Here is a 20,412-nt window from a genome sequence, read left to right as displayed (position 1 = left end):
TAGCAGGGTATTTTAAGAAGTTCCAAAATTTTCAAGGAATTTTTCAGATATTCATAGGACTTAAGAGATATTAAAAAGTTTGTTTAGCTCGTCATTTGGCCGAATCCCTATTTGCCGAATGGGTCGTTTGGCTTAATTCCGTTTGGGCGAATGCCGAACAACAAAACTCCAAAGAACTGGTAATGTTTGCAGGAGGAAAAATTTCATATTTTTTTTTTAATTCTGTTTGGTCTTAATTATATGACAAGCTGCGTTTACTGTGAAAAAACTAATAAGATCATCAAAACTCCAAAGAACTGCTCTTGTAATAAGGGTGGCTAAGAAATACCAATTACATAACTTAATGCTTATTTTTAAAAGAATAATGGATCCATCGACAGTAAAAAATTTCAGTTTTGTAGGAGAAATGGCTCTGATGTTGGCCTATAGATCTAAAATTGGGCCCATCGCTAAAAATCTGCTATTTATCAATTTTATCTAGATGAACGCGTCATTGGCACGGTAGTAATGGCAGTAAATTTATTCGATTTCTGAATATATGTATGGGCCCAAATAAGAGTCATTTAGGCCAACATTACGTCAATTCCCCCTACAATATACAATTTAACTAAAAAAATCACAGATTCATAATGTACAAAAATCGAATTAAGGAAAGTAAAAATAAAAGACCACAGGGCTGCCATTGAGGAGTCTAGTAGTGTTCAAAAATTGGAAATCTTTTTTCAAGTATTCGGCCAAACGAGATGGATTGGTTTACTTAAGATTCAACCACACCAACATCAACAAAATATATTTCGGTTAGCCAACAATTATCACATTTTGTACAAACAGGCAGTCTTTTGCAGAAATGCTTAAGACGGCCACGCCATCGACCAACGACAAAAATCCATTCTCTCTTTTGTGAGATGACGAGACTGACTCTGACTTGGCTGAGGAGGGAACTTCTTTCCGTTTTTCTGCACGGAAACGAAAACGCATCCGTTCGCGGAAAGTTTACAATCAAGAACCCCAAATCAGATTACTCAAATCAAGGAGTGGTGAAAAAAGGAGACTTCTTCTCCTCCTGGATTCCGAAGAACTGACTTTACCCTATACCCATCTCTCCCGGGGACATAGAAATTCCCTGATACTCCAATTTTAAGAACAGAAGCCTTTTCTTCATCGGGGCTGTTCTCATTTGATGACATTGTGGACGGTATCCTCAAGTATCTCGATAATTCTGATCCTCTGAAAAGCATTGTTCTAGCAATGCTTCCTACTGTGAAGACACTCTTGAAGCAATTGACATGGAAGTGGCCCCTCCTTGCAGCAATCATTTTCTTCGATGGATAGTTTTCCAAACTAGGTTGGGGATTTGATCACTGTTCTACAGTGAAATTGTCGAAGTCTTATTCCGAAGTTAGATTCGTTAAAGTATTTAGTCCATAACAATAATTGCGATGCATTTGCCCTCTGTGAAACATGGTTCTCTTCTGATCCCCCTTTTTATGACTTTAACATTATTCGATTGGATCGTGAGCACTAGCGTGCACAGGAATCTTGTTAAGGAGGGGCAATTTTTTCTAAGGTGCATTTAATCTGGAGATGGAGAGTACTCCACTGTTTCCCTACTGTTCAATGTAGTTAATTTAATTTAGTAAAACAACAATAGACCAATGTTCAATGGAAATCTAATACCCACTTTTCAATAAGGGAATCCAAAAGCTGTTGCGAAAAAGTTCATCCTCAGAATTCCTTGAGGGTCTTTTCGAAATTTTTAGAACTCTATGAGCTCTATTGAAGTTCTTCCCAGAAGTCAACTGGAATTATTTTTAGAACTCTTCTTGACTTTTACTCAGAACACATTGAAACTAAAATTCCCTTAAAGTTTCAGAAGAATTTTCTCAGTGTTATCCAGTAATTAATCCCGGAATGAGCTAAACATTATCGGTACTCCCTAGAAATTTTCCTCAAAATCCCTTTGGAATTTCAAGTAATAATTTCAGTTCCAAGGTGTTCTGAGAAAAAATCATAAAGAGTTCTAAGTATAATTTTAGTGGACTTCTGAAATGAATTTCAAAAGAGCTCTTAGGAGAGTTCTAAGAAAAATCCGAGAAGAACCTCAAGGATATTGAATTATGAGGACAGTTCCAAAGGATTTCTGGGAAGTGTTCCAAGAAAATTCTGCGAATAATTTCTAGTAAGTCTTGCAGATAGTTCCAAGATAATTCCGAAAATAATACCGAGAAAATTTCAATAGTATGATTTATGAAATATGATTTTCTCGGTATTCTTTTCGAAATTATTTTGGAACTATCTACAGGATGCACTTGAAATTATCCATAGAATTTTCTTCGAATTCTGCCCAGAAATATTTTCGAACTGACCTAAGAATTCAATATTCTTGAGGCTCTTCTCGGAATATTTTAGAACTTTTTTTTACTCAGAACACCTTGGAACTGAAATTCCCCTAAAGTATCAGAAGAATTTCCTCTGTATTCTCCAGAAATTCTTCCCGGAATGAGCTTGAAATTATCCTCGGAACTCCCTTGAAATTTTCCTCAACATCCCTTTGGAATTTTATTCAAAATTTGATTCTCTCTGTATTCTTTTCGAAATTATCTTGGGATTATCTGCAGGATTCACTTGAAATTATTCGCAGAATTTTCATGGAATTATCCCCAGAAATCTTTTCTTTTGGAACAGTCCTCAGAATTCAATACCCTTGAGGTTCTTCTCGGAATTCAAGTTTAAGTTGTCTTCCCATTCACCAAAACGTTGTAGTTTTTCTACCAGAAATGTTCAATAAAGATTGCGCCTGCATTCACCAGGAATGTGCAACTTTTACATCAGGAATTTTCAATACAAACTTGCCCTTTTTGAATAGTTTCTCGTTGAAAATCAACAGTCGAATGCATTTATATTGATGCGTAGACATATTTCTGATCGATTGGTGATAAAATTATTTAAATTGGTGCACGGGCAGCTGAGTTATTAGCGTTCAAAATCTTTCATAATTTCGATACATGTTCCATTTTAATTTTTCACAAAGTGTATCCCCATAAAAGAATCACAGACGTAGTCCTACGTCAAAAATCCGACGCGTTTAAACTTTTTCGGAAACGCGGAACACGCGAGCATTTCGACGCATACACATCTCTTGAACGCGAACTCCAGAGCCTCATCAAGGCCAAAAAACCGGGTTACGCAAAACGTCTATGAATTCGCTTTGGAGTACGGCGCGAAGAAAGCGTAACCGGTCTACTAACAACGAAAGCTAGGAATACTCGGATCGATGGAATTTTAAATTCGCGCGAAAAGTGTGTCCGGATTCCGTGCCGTCGCAGTTGATTCCTCGCGAAACGAACTTTAACTCGCTCTCCTATCGTGTGGCAATTCTGATTCTGATAGAATCAAGTTCAACTTGCTGAAAAACCTCCCAGACGTCGCTAAGAGGCGCATGTTGAACTTCAGCTCTTGGAGCTCAATATTGTTCCCGACGATTTGAGACGAGTGAGGGTGATAAACCCGCTTTGGATCACAATTCGTATCGGCCCATCTCAATGCTGTCGTGCATTCGGAAATTGATGAAGAAAATGATCCTTTTTCACCTCGACAAATAGGTTGAGACGAACCACCTTCTTTCAGATACTCAATTTGGTTTCCGTAGGGGTAAGGGAACGAACGACTGTCTCGCGTTGCTTTCCTCGGAAATTCAGTTGGCTTTTGCTAAGAAAGAGCAAATGGTTTCTGTGTTCTTGGATATAAAGGGGGCTTTTGATTCAGTATCCGTTGAAGTTCTTTCAGAGAAACTCCGCGCTTGTGGATTGTCTCCATAAATGAATAATTTTTTGTACAATTTGCTGTCTGAAAAACATATGAGCTTTTCTCATGGAAACTCTACAGCTTTTCGATTTAGCTACATGGGTCTCCCCCAAGGCTCATGTTTAAGCCCCCTTTTGTACAATTTCTACGTCAGAGAAATTGATGATTGTCATAGTGACAATTGCACGTTGAGACAACTTGCAGATGACGGCGTAGTGTCTATCACAGGGCCAAAAGAGGTTGACCTGCAAGGACCCTTACAGGATACCTTGGACAATTTATCTACTTGGGCTATTCAGCTAGGTATCGAATTATCTACGGAGAAAACTGAGTTGGTCGTTCGCTCAAACGAATTGTTTCAAATATCTTGGGGTCTGGTTCGATTCTAAATGCACCTGGAGATCCCACATTGAGTATCTGAGACGAAAATGCCAACTAAGGATCAATTTTCTCCGTACAATTACTGGAATTACTGGAACGTGGTGGAGAGCCCATCCACAAGATCTTCTGACGCTGTACCGGACAGCGATTTTATCGGTTCTAGAATATGGTAGTTTTGGTTTTTCAGTCGGCAGCTAAAACGCACATCATCAAGCTGGAACGGATCCAGTATCGTTGTCTTCGTATCACGTTAGGATGCATGCACTCGACTCATACTATGAGTCTCGAAGTGCTGGCGGGCATGTTGCCACTATCTGTCCGTTTTTCAGAGTTATCTCTGAGGCTCCTCACCCGTTGTTTCTGGAGCTAAATCCTCAAACATGTTTTATGACTTTGTATTACCTATATTTAACACAGGATGTCAGCCCTTCAAGAAGTATTCCCAATCGTGTAGTCTTCTCCGATTTCGCCAATTTTAGTGAATTTTGATTTATCTATGACGCAGAAAATCCGCGGAATTCCAGAGCATCATCGTACTATGATTGCTCCGTCATTATACTCTGCAAGGTTTGGCCATGTTGATTCTTCAAGAACGTTTTTCACAGAAGGATCTCTAATAGAGGAGTCCGCTGGTTCTGGTGAATTTAATGAATTTCATAGCACCTCTCGAAAACTTGAAGCTCCTTGTTCTGTATATGTGGCTGAACTGGCAGCAATTCACTACACTTTGGAAGCTATTTCTTCACTTCTTCCAGACCACTACTTTATTTTTAAGGATAGTCTCAGTTCTGTCGAGGCTATCCGTTCCATTAGGCCGATAAAGCACTTCTCGTATTTTCTCTTGAAAATACGAGAACTGCTTAGTGCTTTATCCGTGCGCTCTTTCATCATCACGTTCGCGTGGGTCCCTTCGCATTGCTCAATTTCGGGCAATGAGAAGGCGGATTCACTTGCAAAGGTGGGCGTTATGGAAGGCGACATTTATGATCGACAAATCGCCTATAGTGAATTTTTCTCTATTTATCGTCAGCAATCGCTCGAAATTTTGGAATTTTTTCGAGGCCTCTATGCTCAACAACAAACGTGCTCAGAGAGAAATAAGAGTGTGTATGTGTTAGCTCTCTCTCTCTTCTTTCTGCTAGTATTTTTTGTTTTGTTTATGCTTGCTCAGTTTTGCTCAAAATGCCGTCGAAACAAGAAGTATTTCGCGAGCGCGTTGTACAGTTCTACGAACTGCACAGAAATCTCGGCAAAAAGTATACGGTACAACATTTTAAAAGCGAAAATGTTGCGGCTTCGACTGTTTACCATATCCCAAGATCCCCAACAACTGCTCGCAAGCAAGGTAGTGGAATACCAGCCAAAATTATGGGCGCAAAAGGACTTCGTTCTCTTTCTCGTGCCTTCAACAACAAGGATTCACTGAGCCAACGGGATGCCGCAAAAAAGTTCAACTGTTCTCGCCAATACATCTGCAAAACATTGAAAAGAATCGGAATAAAGTACCGAAAGAAGACACGAGACCCGGTATATACTGACGCACTGATTTCAACGCTGAAATCCCAATGCCGCCCAATTATTCCGGAAAAAGTGTTGTTTTGGACGACGAAAGTTACTTCCCTCTTTCGAAGACGCAGATTCCCGGAAACAATCGATACTATTCAACGGATAGTTCTACTGCACCTCCGAACATAAAATATAAGTTTAAGCATAAGTTTGAACAGAAAGTGATGCTGTACATTGCCATTTCCGAGAAAGTCATTTCTAAGCCATGGTTCAAGCCCTCTGGTTTGGCAATCAATCAATATGTGTACTAGAACGAATGTTTGAAGAAAATTTTGATCCCGTTTCTACAAAAACATCATGCTGATGGACAATACGTATTTTGGCCGGATAAAGCGTCATCGCATTACGCCAAAAAAACACAATCGTTCCTGAATACCCATTCGATCCCATTTGTACCCAAAAACCACAATCCGACAAATCTGCCTCAGTGTCGCCCAATCGAAGATTTCTTCGGGGTTTTGAGCTCCTTGGTGTACAAAAATAACTGGAGAGACACGAATTACAAACAGTTGATTGGTAGAATCAAGAGATGCATTCGCAAAGTTGACATGAAGGCCGTACAACGCTCCTGTTCCGACATCAAACGGAAGCTTCACCGAACATCCGATTACGGACCGTTTTCAAATGTTCACTAATTTTTTTTCAACAATGGACAATGTATCTTTAATTTCAATAAATCAGATCTTCTTCAAGTATGTTTGTCTTTTTTTGACAGCTTGAGAAAGAAATTCCAAAATTTTAGTTGCCACCCGTTAGCAACATCAATGGAGTGAAAGGAGCTTGGGATGATGACTTCATTAAATTATCCCTAAGGTGTCGAAGTTTGCATGGTTCAAAGGGTTGGACTTGGGTCGAGACTTCATACGCGTGATGTCTCGTCTCATGTCCAATCACTATTGTCTAAACGCTCACTTGGTCCGTGTGGGGTTGGGAGACAGCAATCTCTGTGAATGTGGACAAGGTTACCAGGACGCTGATCACATCCTTTGGTCTTGTGCGGAGTATCGTGGAGTCAGATCACATTTGTATGATTTCTTCGGGCTCGAGGTAGAGAACCTAATGTTCCGGTTCGGGATATTTTGGCTAGACGCGATCTGGAGCTTTTGAAACTCATATATGTTTACTTTAAGAATATTAACCTTAGATTGTAAGTTTGATTAACCTTGTGTTTAGGTTTGTATTTTGTACGTGTGGGTTTTTTTTTAATGTTTGTTTTCAAGATCAAGATCAAGACACCTCCTTCTCCCTTTTCCCATCCAAAAAAATGTAAATTTCCACTAACCTCGAGACAACCGCGAGTACTCGATCCACTTCCTTTAACTTTAAATATAAGACAGTAATAATGTATAACGCAAAGGATAACTCGGCTCTGTAAAGTTTATTCGATTGAGCCTGTACAAATAAAGTAATTATTAAAAATTATCACATTAATTAATTTTGTGAAATTTCATAAAGTTATATCCATCAGAGAACGATTTACAGCGAACGGTAACAAAAGGGTCAACTTGCAGTCTGTATTTTTTTTTTCTATCCTACTGAATTCAACATCAGGCGTCTCCAATCCATCTTTGTGCCCACAAATAGACACAAAATGAATGGGAATGACAATTCCCGAGAATATAAAAAGCAACAAAAAAAAAACTTTCGCCAATCGCCTGCAGCCACGTACAAAGTGGAAGCGGGCAGTTTGTTAGATGTGCACGACCATTGTCGAAAAGTTTCCCATGGCTTCAAAACAGTGAGTGTTGTTTCAAATTTTTAATCGTTGTTAAACTATCACTTTTCATAACTCCGGCTCAGCTGCCGACACGTACCACATTCAAATGTTAAACTTTCATCGCCCCATCCCGCACCTGGTTCCCCGCCGGCTGAAAAAGTATGAAATCACAACAAATCTACTTTATTCCTGGACACGTGGGCACGTCCAACGGGGATGAAGGTGAAATAAGCAGCCAAGCAGTTTTCTAGCCGCAAAACTGTGCCTCCTAGTGCTACTGTGGGATCTGGGTCAACAATGGACACTGAGAGGGAGGCAAGCGTAACGAACGGCAACGGCAATGTGCATTCCCATGTTTAAATTTGCATGAAATTAAAAGTTAACTCCGGGCGCAGGGAATTGAATATAATTTTGTCGACGGTCATGATGTGGATCATTGCTAAGCATAATGCGAGTATCTAATCACCTTTTGTCTTCTTCTTCATATTTTTTTTCCTCTGTAGGATCTGTGCGAGCGGAGTTGTTCAGTCGGCCGCGAATGTTCGGAGGCGGTGGCAATATCAACGATGCGCAGGAATCTCGACAGGAGTTATTTGGGACCGAATGCACCCCGGATCCAACGATGGGAGAGGTACTGCAGGAGGGAAACGTCGAAGGCGGCATTCTAACCGAGGAGGAAGAGGAGGAACTGCTGGAGAAGCTGGCCAATCGACATTACTATAGGTGAGTTCGTTCTTTCGTCTAAATAAGCCGTATTCCTAGTAAACCAAGCAAAGAAACTTCTCTAGAAACACTCTTCTTGGAACTGGATAAGTAGCTTGATAACAGCCCATAAATCTTCCCCTCTCTATCCGTTCCACACACTCAGCTACACCGCCGCCTTAGGAGTGACAGTCGGTGTCGGTTGCCTGCTGCTGCTGCTAAATATGCTCATCTTTGCCGGCATCTACTATCAACGAGATCGGTCCCGTCGGCGGAAGTCCCAGACGATGAGCAGCAGCAACAGCACCACCACCGGTATCACCGTCGGCTCCGGAAGTGGATCTCGCAATAACAACGGAAACGCCAGTCCGGATGAGGCAGGTTAGTATGTCATTCACTCTCTCGGTCTGCTCTTTTGAAAAAGCTCAAACTGCCATCAGCTATCTTTCAATGAATGTCCCAATGCGAATTTATCGTCCTGTCCCATAAATCCTCCAGAAAATTGATACACTCACACTCCGCTCGAATCCGTATCTGACTGACTGTTTTCCGGATTCGGTTCTATTTTGGATCCGCAGATATCCCATTGACGACGATACCGATACCGGCGAGTCCGTCGCCGAGCAAAGGGAAGCGAAGCCATGAACCACCCCCGAGCTATGCAACGCTTCCGAAGCGACAGGGTGGCGGCGGAGTGAAGGATACCAACTTGACGACAGCCACCCTGGGACGGTCCGGAAGTTTCTCGCACAAACAACAGGTAAGAATGACATTCGGATGTTGTAGCGCTATTTTCCACCATCATCTCGTCGTCGCCGTGGGATTTGGGAGCAGTTTTTCGATTTCGGCAATCGGAATGATTTGCTATCTCGATAACGCTTTTGGTGACAGTATCAAATGTATTGCTTTCTGGTAAAAGCATTTAAAATGGTGAATTGTGTACCAATGGAAATCTTTGAGAGAGGTTATCTATTATCAAAGCAATTCCGTGCTCTTTCGGTGTTCAGCAAATAAAAAGAACTGAGCCATTCATCAGTTATCGATGTCCGATGATAATCTTATTTGCTGAAAGAGCTTCTACCTCAACTCAACCATTGGTTAACAAACAAGCTGAGATATATTAGCAGACCTACGAATAAAATTAAATCAGAAGTTGAGAGATAAACTTTATGATTGAACGTAATATGAACATAATTTGCTGCAGTAGAAAAAATACAAGTGATTGCCCTGTGGGGTTGTACACAATGGTGGCAAAGGACTACGTGGTCTTATATAATAAATGTTATTTGTTAACTTTAGCAGGAGCTTGTGTTTTGTGTAGGAATAGAAATTTGAGCGGGGTTCTCTCTGTTTATATTCTTTAGTATGACTATGATTGCCCTGAAAACAACCTTTTGATATGAATTTTAGTTGGGACATGTTCAGAAATTTAACTCTTTTTGAAAATCTTGGTGGCCCTGAAAAAGGCCGATGGTAGTACAGGCTTAAAGCCTTTGGAACATGATGATGGCAGCTGGATCAGTAATTTGAAGCGGGCAATCCAATTTTCTTCGGTTCAATTATTGAACACTCGCAAGAGTCTCGGCCCGTCTACTGCTGGACAGGGGTTGAACTGGTGTCTGCGACACGTTGGAAGGCCGCATAATATCAGTGTCCACCCAGCTTAAGCTCCTCCCCTTTTCAGTTTTTCTCTCAAAAAGTTGGTAAAACTTAGCCTTTAGCAGAAAGACGCTTAACACTTTTTTCGGCGAATTTATGATCCTGTTTCACGGCATGGTTGCCGTTATCCCGTTGAGATAAATTAGTACTTTTATTTATTTTCTCTACTGCGCTAAATCAAACGAGTAGAAATAAGAAGGGATGTCGGTTACGCGCTCGAATAATTGAAAACGACAGGATTAAGCCCCTTAGAAGCAGAGGGATAAAGGTCAATTTTCTTTATCGATTTCCTCTTTTGATGATCATTGCTTCACTAACCTATTTCACACTATTTCTGCTATGCCCTTCAATCATCTAGAACAACAAACGTATCAATGAATATGTTTACCGTCGAGTTATTAACGAAACAGAAAGTCAATGAAGAGAATCGATAAAAATCATTTGCACCCCTGCTTCCAAGTTTCGTTACAAGATTACAACTCTGGAGAGCTTTTTGCGTGGTTGTTGGGAGCGTGTGGCTCTGAATATGGCGATGTTACGCAATTGCATCCTCCCTATTCGCACACGCCCGAAGATCGGAGGCGAATACCACTTCGACTTGTTTTGTTTTCTAACGACTTTCTGATGACAGTGTTGGGGAAACAGCAATGCTACATCGACATGTTTTCAAACATGTTTCGACTAGAAACGATTCTCTGATGACCGTGTTGGGGTAGCAGCATATGCATGTACGTAACTGGTGGATTTGTTAGTTATTTCGTTGCTTTTGGGCAATGCTTGCAATTTTCACTTTTTGAATAGTTTTTTGTTGAAAATCAGCACGGAAGCATTGTTATCGATGCGTAAAAATATTTCTGATCGATTGGAGATAAAATTATTCAAATTGGTCCACGGGCAGCTGAGTTATTAACGTTCAAAATCTTTCATAATTTCGTTACATGTTCCATTTTCAGTTTTCACAAAGTGTATCCCCATATAGAAATCATAGACGTAGTCCTACGTCAAAATATTAGAAATTTCAAAAGAAGTCTGACTCCATGTCTCATCCCCCAGTTTGCGATGTTCCTAAGAGTTCTCATGGTAAACTCTTCAGAATATTTTTGGAACACTCTTCAAAATTCTCTTGAAATGCACTTCAGAATTGCGTTTGAAGTTTGCTCTGAATTTCAAGATTACCCCAAAAAATTCCGTAACATCCCGAGCAAAGTCCAGCATCAAAATGACAGCAAATTGAAGTCAAGTTATGATATCAACATCAAACTGAAATCATAATTTGATTTCAGCTTACGCAATTGACAAATTTTGATTTCATTTTGCTGTACATTTGCTTATTGCTCATTGCCTTAGCAGAACATCAAATTGAACACTTGATTTGTTATCAACATGAAAAATTTATATCAAATTGAGTTTTCAGTTTGTTCTCACTGATAGCAGAAATAGTTTTCAATGTGATGTCACAGGAAGATTTTGGAAGAATTTTGATATTTTAACCGTTAAAACGACTAAAACGACAGCAACCTGTGTAATCATAATCAGCGAAATCACAACATCAAATTTAGATTTCCATTTGATCTCAGACTTTGCTCGGGATTCTTTACAATTCTTCCTAAATATTTAACCACATGTACATGAGTTTCCTTTGACATGATTTAAAATTGAAATTCTCCCTAGGAATGTATGAGTTTCTAAAGTAAAAAATGTTAAAATGTTTTGCTTAATTCTCTAGGAATGCTCCCAGAGATTTTATTCAATTCTTAGCAGAAATCCTTTAAACAAGTTCATGCTATTCAATTCTCATGGAATCATTTTCATTTTTTAACCATCCTCATTGCCTTGGAATACTCCTTGGAATGCTTTGGAATAATCGCACTCACACTCATAACGCCAAAAAATCATTCCAGCTTTAAACTCATAAAACGCACTCAAACGTCAATTGATAGCATGCCTACTAGAGTGTTTCAAAATAGGTCAATCATGGAATAATAGTTTGGGGGGTTAAAAACACCCTGCCAAAATTTGAAGTAATTTGGTTCACGGGAAACCCTCGTTCAAAGGGCTTGAAGTTTGTATGGGGAAAATCGACAAAAATGTAATGCTCTAGGTGGCGTTGTAGCTGGTCAATGTTCTTCATGTACACAATGTAGAACTTTTAGAGTATAGGTAACATGTGAATCCGAGTTAACCCCGAACAGTTATTAACGTTTCAAATGAACACTGCCTGCCTTACTTCTAGGGAGGGCCTAACGCGCCTTTTGCGGTTTTGACGTAGGACTACGTCTTTGATTTCTATATGGGGGTACACTTTGTGAAACCGAAAATGGAACATGTAACAAATTAAGAAAGATTTTAAACGTTAATAACTCAGCTGCCCCTGGTCCAATTTCAATAATTTTATCACCAATCGATCAGAGATATGACTACGCATCGACATGCTTCTAAATGTTGATTTTCAGCAAGAAACTATTGAAAAACTGGTAAATGTCCAGCATTGTCCAAAAGCGTCGATTTAACTAACAAATGCACCAATTACCTACATGCATATGCTGCTTCCCCAGCACAGTCGTCAGAGAGTAGTAAGTAGACGAAACAAGTCGAAGTGGCATTCGCCTCCGATCCTCGGGCGCGTGCAAATAGGGAGGATGGAATTGCGTAATATTTTGCACACTCATCGCCATACTCAGAACCACACGTTCCCAACGACTACACCACTGTGTGGTGGTGTTCGGTCGTCGAAATTAGTAGCAGCAGTAGCAGCAGTAGCAGCAGTAGTAGTGCTTCCGGCGTGTGGCGTTGAAAATTGTTCTCCAGTAACAACGAAAGGCTGCCTGCAAGCAGCGAGCTGCAGAGCCCACATAAGCAACCATCAAAGGAGGAAGAAGCTGCACCGCTATCCTATGGATCGGAATCAGTAGCTCTTCGTGAGTCGCTGCGGGTCGGTCATCTATGCCATGCGTGTCACCCTCGCTCCAAACGACATACAGCTCGACAGCCTCATCCGTGTTGAACACCCAGCTCAGAATTACTCAACCATCACTACAAAACGGTCCTTTTCAGGGCCACCAAAAATTTGTTAAAGAGTATTATTTGGAAATTGGTCAAGGTCATCAGTTCCCGCAAGCAGCTAGCTATCAAGGCTCAACCTGTCTATAGAAGGTGTGGAATTGTAGGCCTGAGTATATTGGTGCAATTAGTTTTTCCTCGGCTTTCATTCCGCACGATTCGTTTCTTTCGTTTAATCAATCACCCTTGTAGTGACGTCGAAAAGATTGTTTCAATCGGCGCTTACATATGAAATTTAATGTGGATTAAAGAATTTTTTGTATGTTATGTTTATGAATGGTTTGCCACTAAATGTTGAGATAATTTATTGATTGTTGAATTATCACACTGTATACCATGAAAAAGCAGCCTGTTTTTGAGTTTTGAGTTTTAAATGGTGAATTAGCTGATCATTGCTTCTAAGATCGCTTGCCAAATCAGTTATTTTTTGGCAAACGTTGGAAGTTTCTGCTTCCTTACTTCCTCTGGAACATCAAACTTGTGCTCGGCGGTGAAGAACAGTAGCTGCCGGAAGTCCGCCTTGACGTAAGTCTCATCATCCATGATGAGACAATGAGGCTTCGTCAGCATCTGGATGTACAGTTTCCGGGCGCGTGACTTTCTCACCGATTTGATGCCTTCTGCACTTTGTACGTATGCAGCCCCTCCCGATCATTGGGTCTCTGAACGAAAGACTTGGACAGATTCATCTTTTTGGCCACATCGCTGACCGAAGGATTGGGATTCCGCTTAAACGTTTTCACGACACGCTTGTGATCCTGATCACTAATAGAACATAAATTCTGTCCGCATTTCTTCATTTGTTCGATGCTCAGAGTTTCGTAGTAACGTTTAATCACACGACTCACCGTTGACTGCACGATTCAGAGATGTTTTCCGATTTCCCGATGAGAGAGCGGAGGATTATCCAGGTGCTTGCGCAAAATCAATTCGTGACGTTTGATTTTGAAATTTTGAAAAATATTACAAAACTACAGCTGGGTGCTTCAAGCTCAACGAAATGTTTAAACAATCGGTGATATCGAAGGAACCTGGAAGCCAGAAGCAATCGTTTAATTCCATCTCAGTAGTCCTTCTTATTTGACTTTTCATTTTTCTGTTTCTTTATCAAACTGTCCTTCAAATAAACCACACGTTAATTGGAAGAGCTCTGCCCTCACTCATAAAAGGTTATGGGCACCTCTACGAGAGAAGCTGTGTGCGGTATTCCGCAGTTCAATGGTGGTTCCGGATTTCAGCACTGGAGCTTCAGAGTCAAGATGTCCCTGGATTCCGTGGGAGTATTGAACACTTTAACTGAAGAAGCACCGGCAGTAGCAGCTGAAAAGGTGAAATTTGAAGAGGCAGACCGGAAGGCCAAGTCATATATTGTCAGCTTCCTGGCGAATGAATGTCTGGCGATCGTCTGCGAGAAGAAGACGGCCAAGGAAATGTGGAAGGCACTCGAGAACACCTTTGCGAAGCGGTCAATTAGCACTCAAAACCTGGTGAGAAAGTAGTTGAATCGTCTGAAGTTGAGAGATGGTGATTCGATGAGGGCGCACTTGCTGGTGTTCGAAGACTTGATCCGGTAGCTGAAAACCGCTGGGGCGAAGGTCGAGGAAGCCATAGGCGTAGCCAGATAGGGGCAGGGGGGGGCGACTGCCCCCCCTAAACTCGGCAACACAAAGGCTTTCGAGGAAATGGCGTTCGGTGAAATGGCATTCGGCCAAATTTTCCATGGTAATTTTTTTTTCGCCCCTCCCTAGCCCGAAACCTGGCTACGCCCTTGGAGGAAGCTGATTTGGTCGTTTCGCTGTTCCAGACTCTTCCGGATGCGTATGACCCCTTGGTGATGGCCTTGGAAAACATTCCTGAGGAAGAGTTGCGTTTGGAGATCGTGAAGCAACGCTTAATGGCGGAAGAGCTGAAAAGAACCGAACGTCACGAAGACTAAGGTGAGATCAAGGCTGCGGCATTTTCTGGAGAGAAGAAACGCAAGTCTACGAAGTTCCAAGGCAAGTGTCACAATTGTGGAAAACGTGGCCATTTGAAGAAGGACTGTCGGCAGAAAAGCGGTGAAGCTAATTCGGTAGATCAACGGAATGCAGTAAGTTTCATTGCAAGTCGCAAGATTGAAAAGGCACCAAGTAGAAAGGTGATATTCAAGCTCGATTCGAGTTCAAGCGACCACCTAGCAGTGATGGGCAACTGAACCAACCGGTGTGCACCGTGTGCTGGTTCGTGTTCAAAAAATACTCCTGTGTTTATGTAAGCGTGTACCCTGGTTCGGTTGAGCTTTAGTGTACCAGTGTGTTCTAAATCAAAACCGTGTGCCGGTTTTCGAGTTGATGTTCAGAACCGCAGCTTGAAAACCGAAAACCGGTGTGCTAGAATTTTGGTTTTGGTACACGAGATATAAACCGTGTGCAGGGTTCAATTATATTTTACCAAAACCGGGTATACCGTTCTTGGTTCGGAACATTGGCAAGAATTAAATAGCAGTGCTCCCAAAAAGGTGAGTAAAATATTTGTACCAAGCGACAGTTATTAATTCAATTGCCAAATATTATGATAGACAATATTGGTAGCGAAGGAACTAGAAATCATTTTGAAGTCTGAAAAATACTCTTCGATATGGGTATTTTTGGAGTCCGCGTGACGCCTGTTGTCTGGAAATCGATAACCGATACCTTCTTGAAATCCAGAAGGCGGCATCCTGTTGCAGATAAACTGAGAAATCCTGTCAAATACCCTTCGATATGGGTATTTCTGGAATCGGGGTGACGTATAAATACCGGAAATCATTGCCAGACACCATCTTGAAATCCAATATGGCGGCTTCCGGTTGTAGGAAAACTGGAAAATACTAGCAAATACGCTTCAATATGGGTATTTTCGGAATGGGGATGACCAATTTAGACCGGATATCAATGTCAGACACCATCTTTAAATCCAATATGGCAACTTCCGGTTATAGGAAAACTGAGAAATAGTAGGAAATACCCTTCAATATGGGTATTTTTGGAATCAGGATGAGGTTTATAGACCGGATATCAATGTCAGACACCATCTTGAAATCCAAGATGGCGGCTTCCGGTTATAGAAAAACTGGGAAATAATGTCTTTCAATATGGGTATTTTTGGAATCGAGATGACGTATAAAGACCAAAAATCAATGTCTGACGCCATCTTGAAATCCAATATGGCGGCTTCTGGTTATATAAAACTGGGAAATAATGTCAAATATCCTTCAATATAGGTATTTTTGGAATCGGGATGACGTATAGAGACTGGAACTCAATGTCTGACGCCATCTTTAAATCCAAGATGGTGGCTTCTGGTTGTAGAAAAACTGGGAAATACTAGCAAATACCCTTCACACTTCGAACAGCTTCTACAAGTTTCGTCGGTCAACCAGCCATCAACATCTCGGCATGAACCGCCAAGAGTGCGACGCATCACTCGCGTCAATTCTGAGGCGCCATCCCTACCGGAGATCGAAGCTGCTATCCGAACCATGAAATCCAACAAGGCTCCCGGGGTCGATCGCATATCAGCAGAGATGCTCAAAGCTGACCCCATGCTATCTGCACAAATGTTGCATCAACTATTCTGCAATATCTGGGACACCGCGACTTTTCCGGCTGACTGGATGCAGGGCGTCTTAGTGAAGGTCCCAAAGAAGGGGGACCCAACTGTATGCGATAACTGGCGTGGCATTATGTTACTGTGTTGTGTTCTCAAAGTTCTATGCAAAGTTATCCTCAACCGGATACAGGAGAAGATCGACGCGACTCTCCGACGGCAGCAGGCGGGATTCCGTGCTGGAAGATCCTGTGTGGACCATATTGTCTCGCTCCGCATAATCTTGGAGCAGGTCAACGAATTCCAAGAGTCCCTTTACTTGGTTTTCATTGACTACGAAAAAGCTTTCGACCGACTCAACCACGAAAACCTGTGGGGCGCCCTAAGGCGCAAGGGAGTTCCGGATAAAATCGTCAACCTCATCGAAGCTCAGTATGAGGCTTTCACGTGCAGGGTGCTGCACAACGGAGCCCTATCTGACCCTATTCGGGTAGTCGCTGGAGTGAGGCAAGGATGTATTCTATCACCGCTACTGTTCCTCATCGTAATCGACGAGATAATGGTTGGTGCGATCGACCGTGTGCCGAACCGTGGGTTGCTCTGGCAGCCTATTACAATGGAGCATCTAAACGACCTAGATTTGGCGGATGACGTTGCTTTAGTATCACAACGGCGTTCTGACATGCAGAGTAAGCTCGACGATCTCGCCGAACGCTCCTCAGCGGCAGGTCTCAACATCAACGTCAGCAAGACTAAATCGTTGGATATCAACACGGGAAATCCATCCAATTTTACGGTAGCTGGTCAGGAAGTGGAGAAGGTTGAAAGTTTCCAATATCTTGGCAGCCAGATAGCGTCGGACGGCGGAACCAAGAGTGACATAGGTGCACGGATCAAGAAGGCAAGGGCTGCTTTTGCGAGTTTACGAAACATCTGGAAGTCAAATCAGATTAGTCTCCGCACGAAGATCCGAATTTTCAACTCTAACGTGAAATCTGTACTGCTGTACGCTAGCGAAACATGGTGCGTATCAGCGGAGATCACACAGAAGCTGCAGGTGTTCATCAACCGATGCCTGCGGTATATAATTCGTGCTTGGTGGCCTCACAACTGGATTTCGAATGCCGAGCTCCATCGACGGTGTCACCAGAAGCCGATATCGACAGAAATTCGGGAACGTAAGTGGAGGTGGGTTGGCCACACTCTACGGAAGAGCGGAAATGAAATCTGCAAACAAGCGCTGGATTGGAATCCAGGCGGACATCGCAGCAGAGGCAGACCCAGGGGCTCATGGCGGCGAAGCCTAAACAAGGAGATTAAGCAAGTCGACCGGAATTTGACCTGGGCCCAGGTCAAGGCGAAAGCAAACAATCGCCCAGGATGGAGATCTTTCACGTTGGCCCTTTGCGCCAGGGATGGCGCTCAGGACACTTAAAAAAAAAAAAAAACCCTTCAATATGGGTATTTGTGGAATCGGGATGACGTATAAAGACTGGAAATCAATGTCTGACGCCATTTTGAAATCAAAGATGGCGGCTTCTGGTTATTTAAAAACTGGGAAATAATGTCAAATATCCTTCAATATGGGTAGGCTTCTATAAAAGGAAGCCGCCAGCTTGGATTTAAAAATGGCATCAGACATTGATTTCTGGTATATATACGTTATCCTGATTCCAAAAATACCCATATTGGAGGATATTTGGCATTATTTCCCAGTTTTTATCCAACCAGAAGCCGCCATCTTGGATTTCAAAATGGCGTCAGATATTGATTTCCGGTCTCAAGACGTCATCCTGATTCCAAAAATACCCATATTGAAAGATATTTGGCATTATTTCCCAGTTTTAATCTAACCAGAAGCCGCCATCTTGGATTTAAAAATGGCGGCAGACATTGATTTCCGGTCTCAAGACGTCACCCTGATTCTGAAAATACCCATTTTGAAAGGTATTTGACAGGTGTTTAAAGGTGTTTAAATTTTTTTCTATAACCGGAAGCCGCTATCTTGGATTTCAAGGTGACGTTGGTTGACGATTTCCGATCTCCACGTCACACCGATTCTGGAAATACCCACATTGCGTAATACATCATTTGAATTCACTGTTTTTCTGTATTCAAAAACCGCTATTTCGACTTGACACTGCATAATATTATTCATCAAATACAATTTCTGTTTCGTTATCTGCCATCACTGGCAATTCTGAATAATGCGCACCACGCACATAAACACACAACAGTACCGGATCGGTTCTTGAATTCAAAACATCATCCTTGTGAACACAGAACACCGGTACTGGAAAATCAGAACCGCACCGTGTGCAGCGAACTGGTGAACACGGTGAGGTGTTACTTGCAACTACCAAACCGAACCGACAGCAGCACCATACACTCGGTACAACAGATCAGCACATTGGTTATGCTTTAGAAAACCGTACCGGTGCTGTACCGGTGTTTTGCCCATCACTGCCACCTAGTGAATGATTTGGCAGTATTCTCGGAAATTCGCAAGATGAAGCAACCCATTGTGATTCAAGTAGCGAAGGACGGAGAAACACTGGTATCAAAAACGGTTGGAACCATCGTCGGAAGCAGTAACAAGAACACGTCGTTGAACATGAAGGATGTTCTCTATGTCCCCGAGCTTCGCGACAACCTGATGTCCGTTAAAAAGTTGGCGTTGTGGTAATTTTCTGCGGTTCCGTTGCGGTTCTCAAGAAAAACAACGAAGTCATTGCTACTGTGAACTTGAGAGGAAACCTGAAGGTAGACATTCCAGTGTCTTCGGCAAATATGTGTCAAACTGAAGCGACCAATTTGTGGCACCGAAGGCTTGGACACCTGAGTCAACAGGGAATGAAAGCGATCATAAATAACAATCTTGTGGATGGTGCTGATTTCAGAGCAGACAAGCTGGCGTTCTGTGATGCGTGCGTGTAAGGGAAACAATGTCGTGAACCATTCAACGGCACACGCCCGAGAGCAACAAGGCCGTTGGAAAGAATTCATTCGGACGTATGTGGACCAATCGAACCTACTGCATGGGATGGTTCGAAATATTTTGTTTCCTCCATTGACGACCATACCCGTTTTGCAATGCTGTTCCTGATGAAGAGGAAATCGGAGGTGTTTGATCGATTCCGCGACTACGAAGCAATGGTAACGGCGCAATTCAACATGAAGATCTCGAAACTAACAATACAGGGTGATTCAGAATAACTGTCACCGATTTCACAAATATGCAATTCTCAATGGGTAAAATGGGTATATGTTCAAGTAATTTTGTTTTAAGTGTGTACAAATATCAGCTTGTATTGATAGTAGGATTTGAAATTTCATTCGTTTGTGATTTCAAGCAGCCATTGACGTCAAAATGGAGAATGGCATAAACTTTTAAAACAATCGTGTGTTATATTTTAGAAACTGAAATCTCTTCGAAACAATGTAACATTTATTTTTGCATCATTATAGAGGTGCAAAGGAACCATGCTTGGAAAATCCGTTCAATATCAGAGCTTAAAAGCATCACCAAGACTCAAAAAGTGCTTGAACTAAAGCGTGCATGCCAACTGTGGTTATTTTTCATGACAAATGTGGCTGGTAATTAAGGTAAAGGGAGAGAGATTTGAAATAAGTTATGCTATAAGAATATCTGGAATATAATGATATCAAAAATTTATGCAAGCGTTCAATCGTTATGACCATTTCTAAAAGGGACAGTTATTCCGAATCACTCTGTAGATCAAGGCCGTGATTATCTTTCTAACAACCAAAAGCGTTTTTACTCACAGAAAGGTATCCAAATCGAACCAACCGTTGCTTACACGCCTCAACAAAACGGCAGTGGGGAAAGGTTCAACCGAACCATTGTTGAGAAGGTCCGCACGATGTTAATCGATTCTCAAGTCCCGGAAAAGATGTGGTCAGAAGCTGTCATTACTGCCGTGTACCTGGTGAAC

General features: G+C 41.8%; 1 protein-coding gene across 1 annotated transcript in view; it reads left to right on the top strand.

The window, feature by feature from the left end:
• LOC135706300 (neuroligin-1-like) overlaps nucleotides 1-20,412 on the top strand; it is a 762,843-nt gene that overhangs the window by 699,760 nt on the left and 42,671 nt on the right. Inside the window, exons 15-17 of the mRNA XM_065227888.1 lie at nucleotides 7,972-8,191; nucleotides 8,337-8,551; nucleotides 8,749-8,930. Coding sequence (XP_065083960.1) covers nucleotides 7,972-8,191; nucleotides 8,337-8,551; nucleotides 8,749-8,930 — 617 coding nt within the window. The remainder of the gene's footprint in view (nucleotides 1-7,971; nucleotides 8,192-8,336; nucleotides 8,552-8,748; nucleotides 8,931-20,412) is intronic.

The sequence above is a fragment of the Ochlerotatus camptorhynchus genome, unplaced genomic scaffold (assembly GCF_037179485.1).
Source record: "Ochlerotatus camptorhynchus isolate MF236.1 unplaced genomic scaffold, CSIRO-AGI_Acam_v1.1 ptg000277l, whole genome shotgun sequence".
NCBI classification, from domain to species: Eukaryota; Metazoa; Arthropoda; class Insecta; order Diptera; family Culicidae; genus Ochlerotatus; species Ochlerotatus camptorhynchus.
This window is presented reverse-complemented; position numbering and strand designations above follow the sequence as displayed.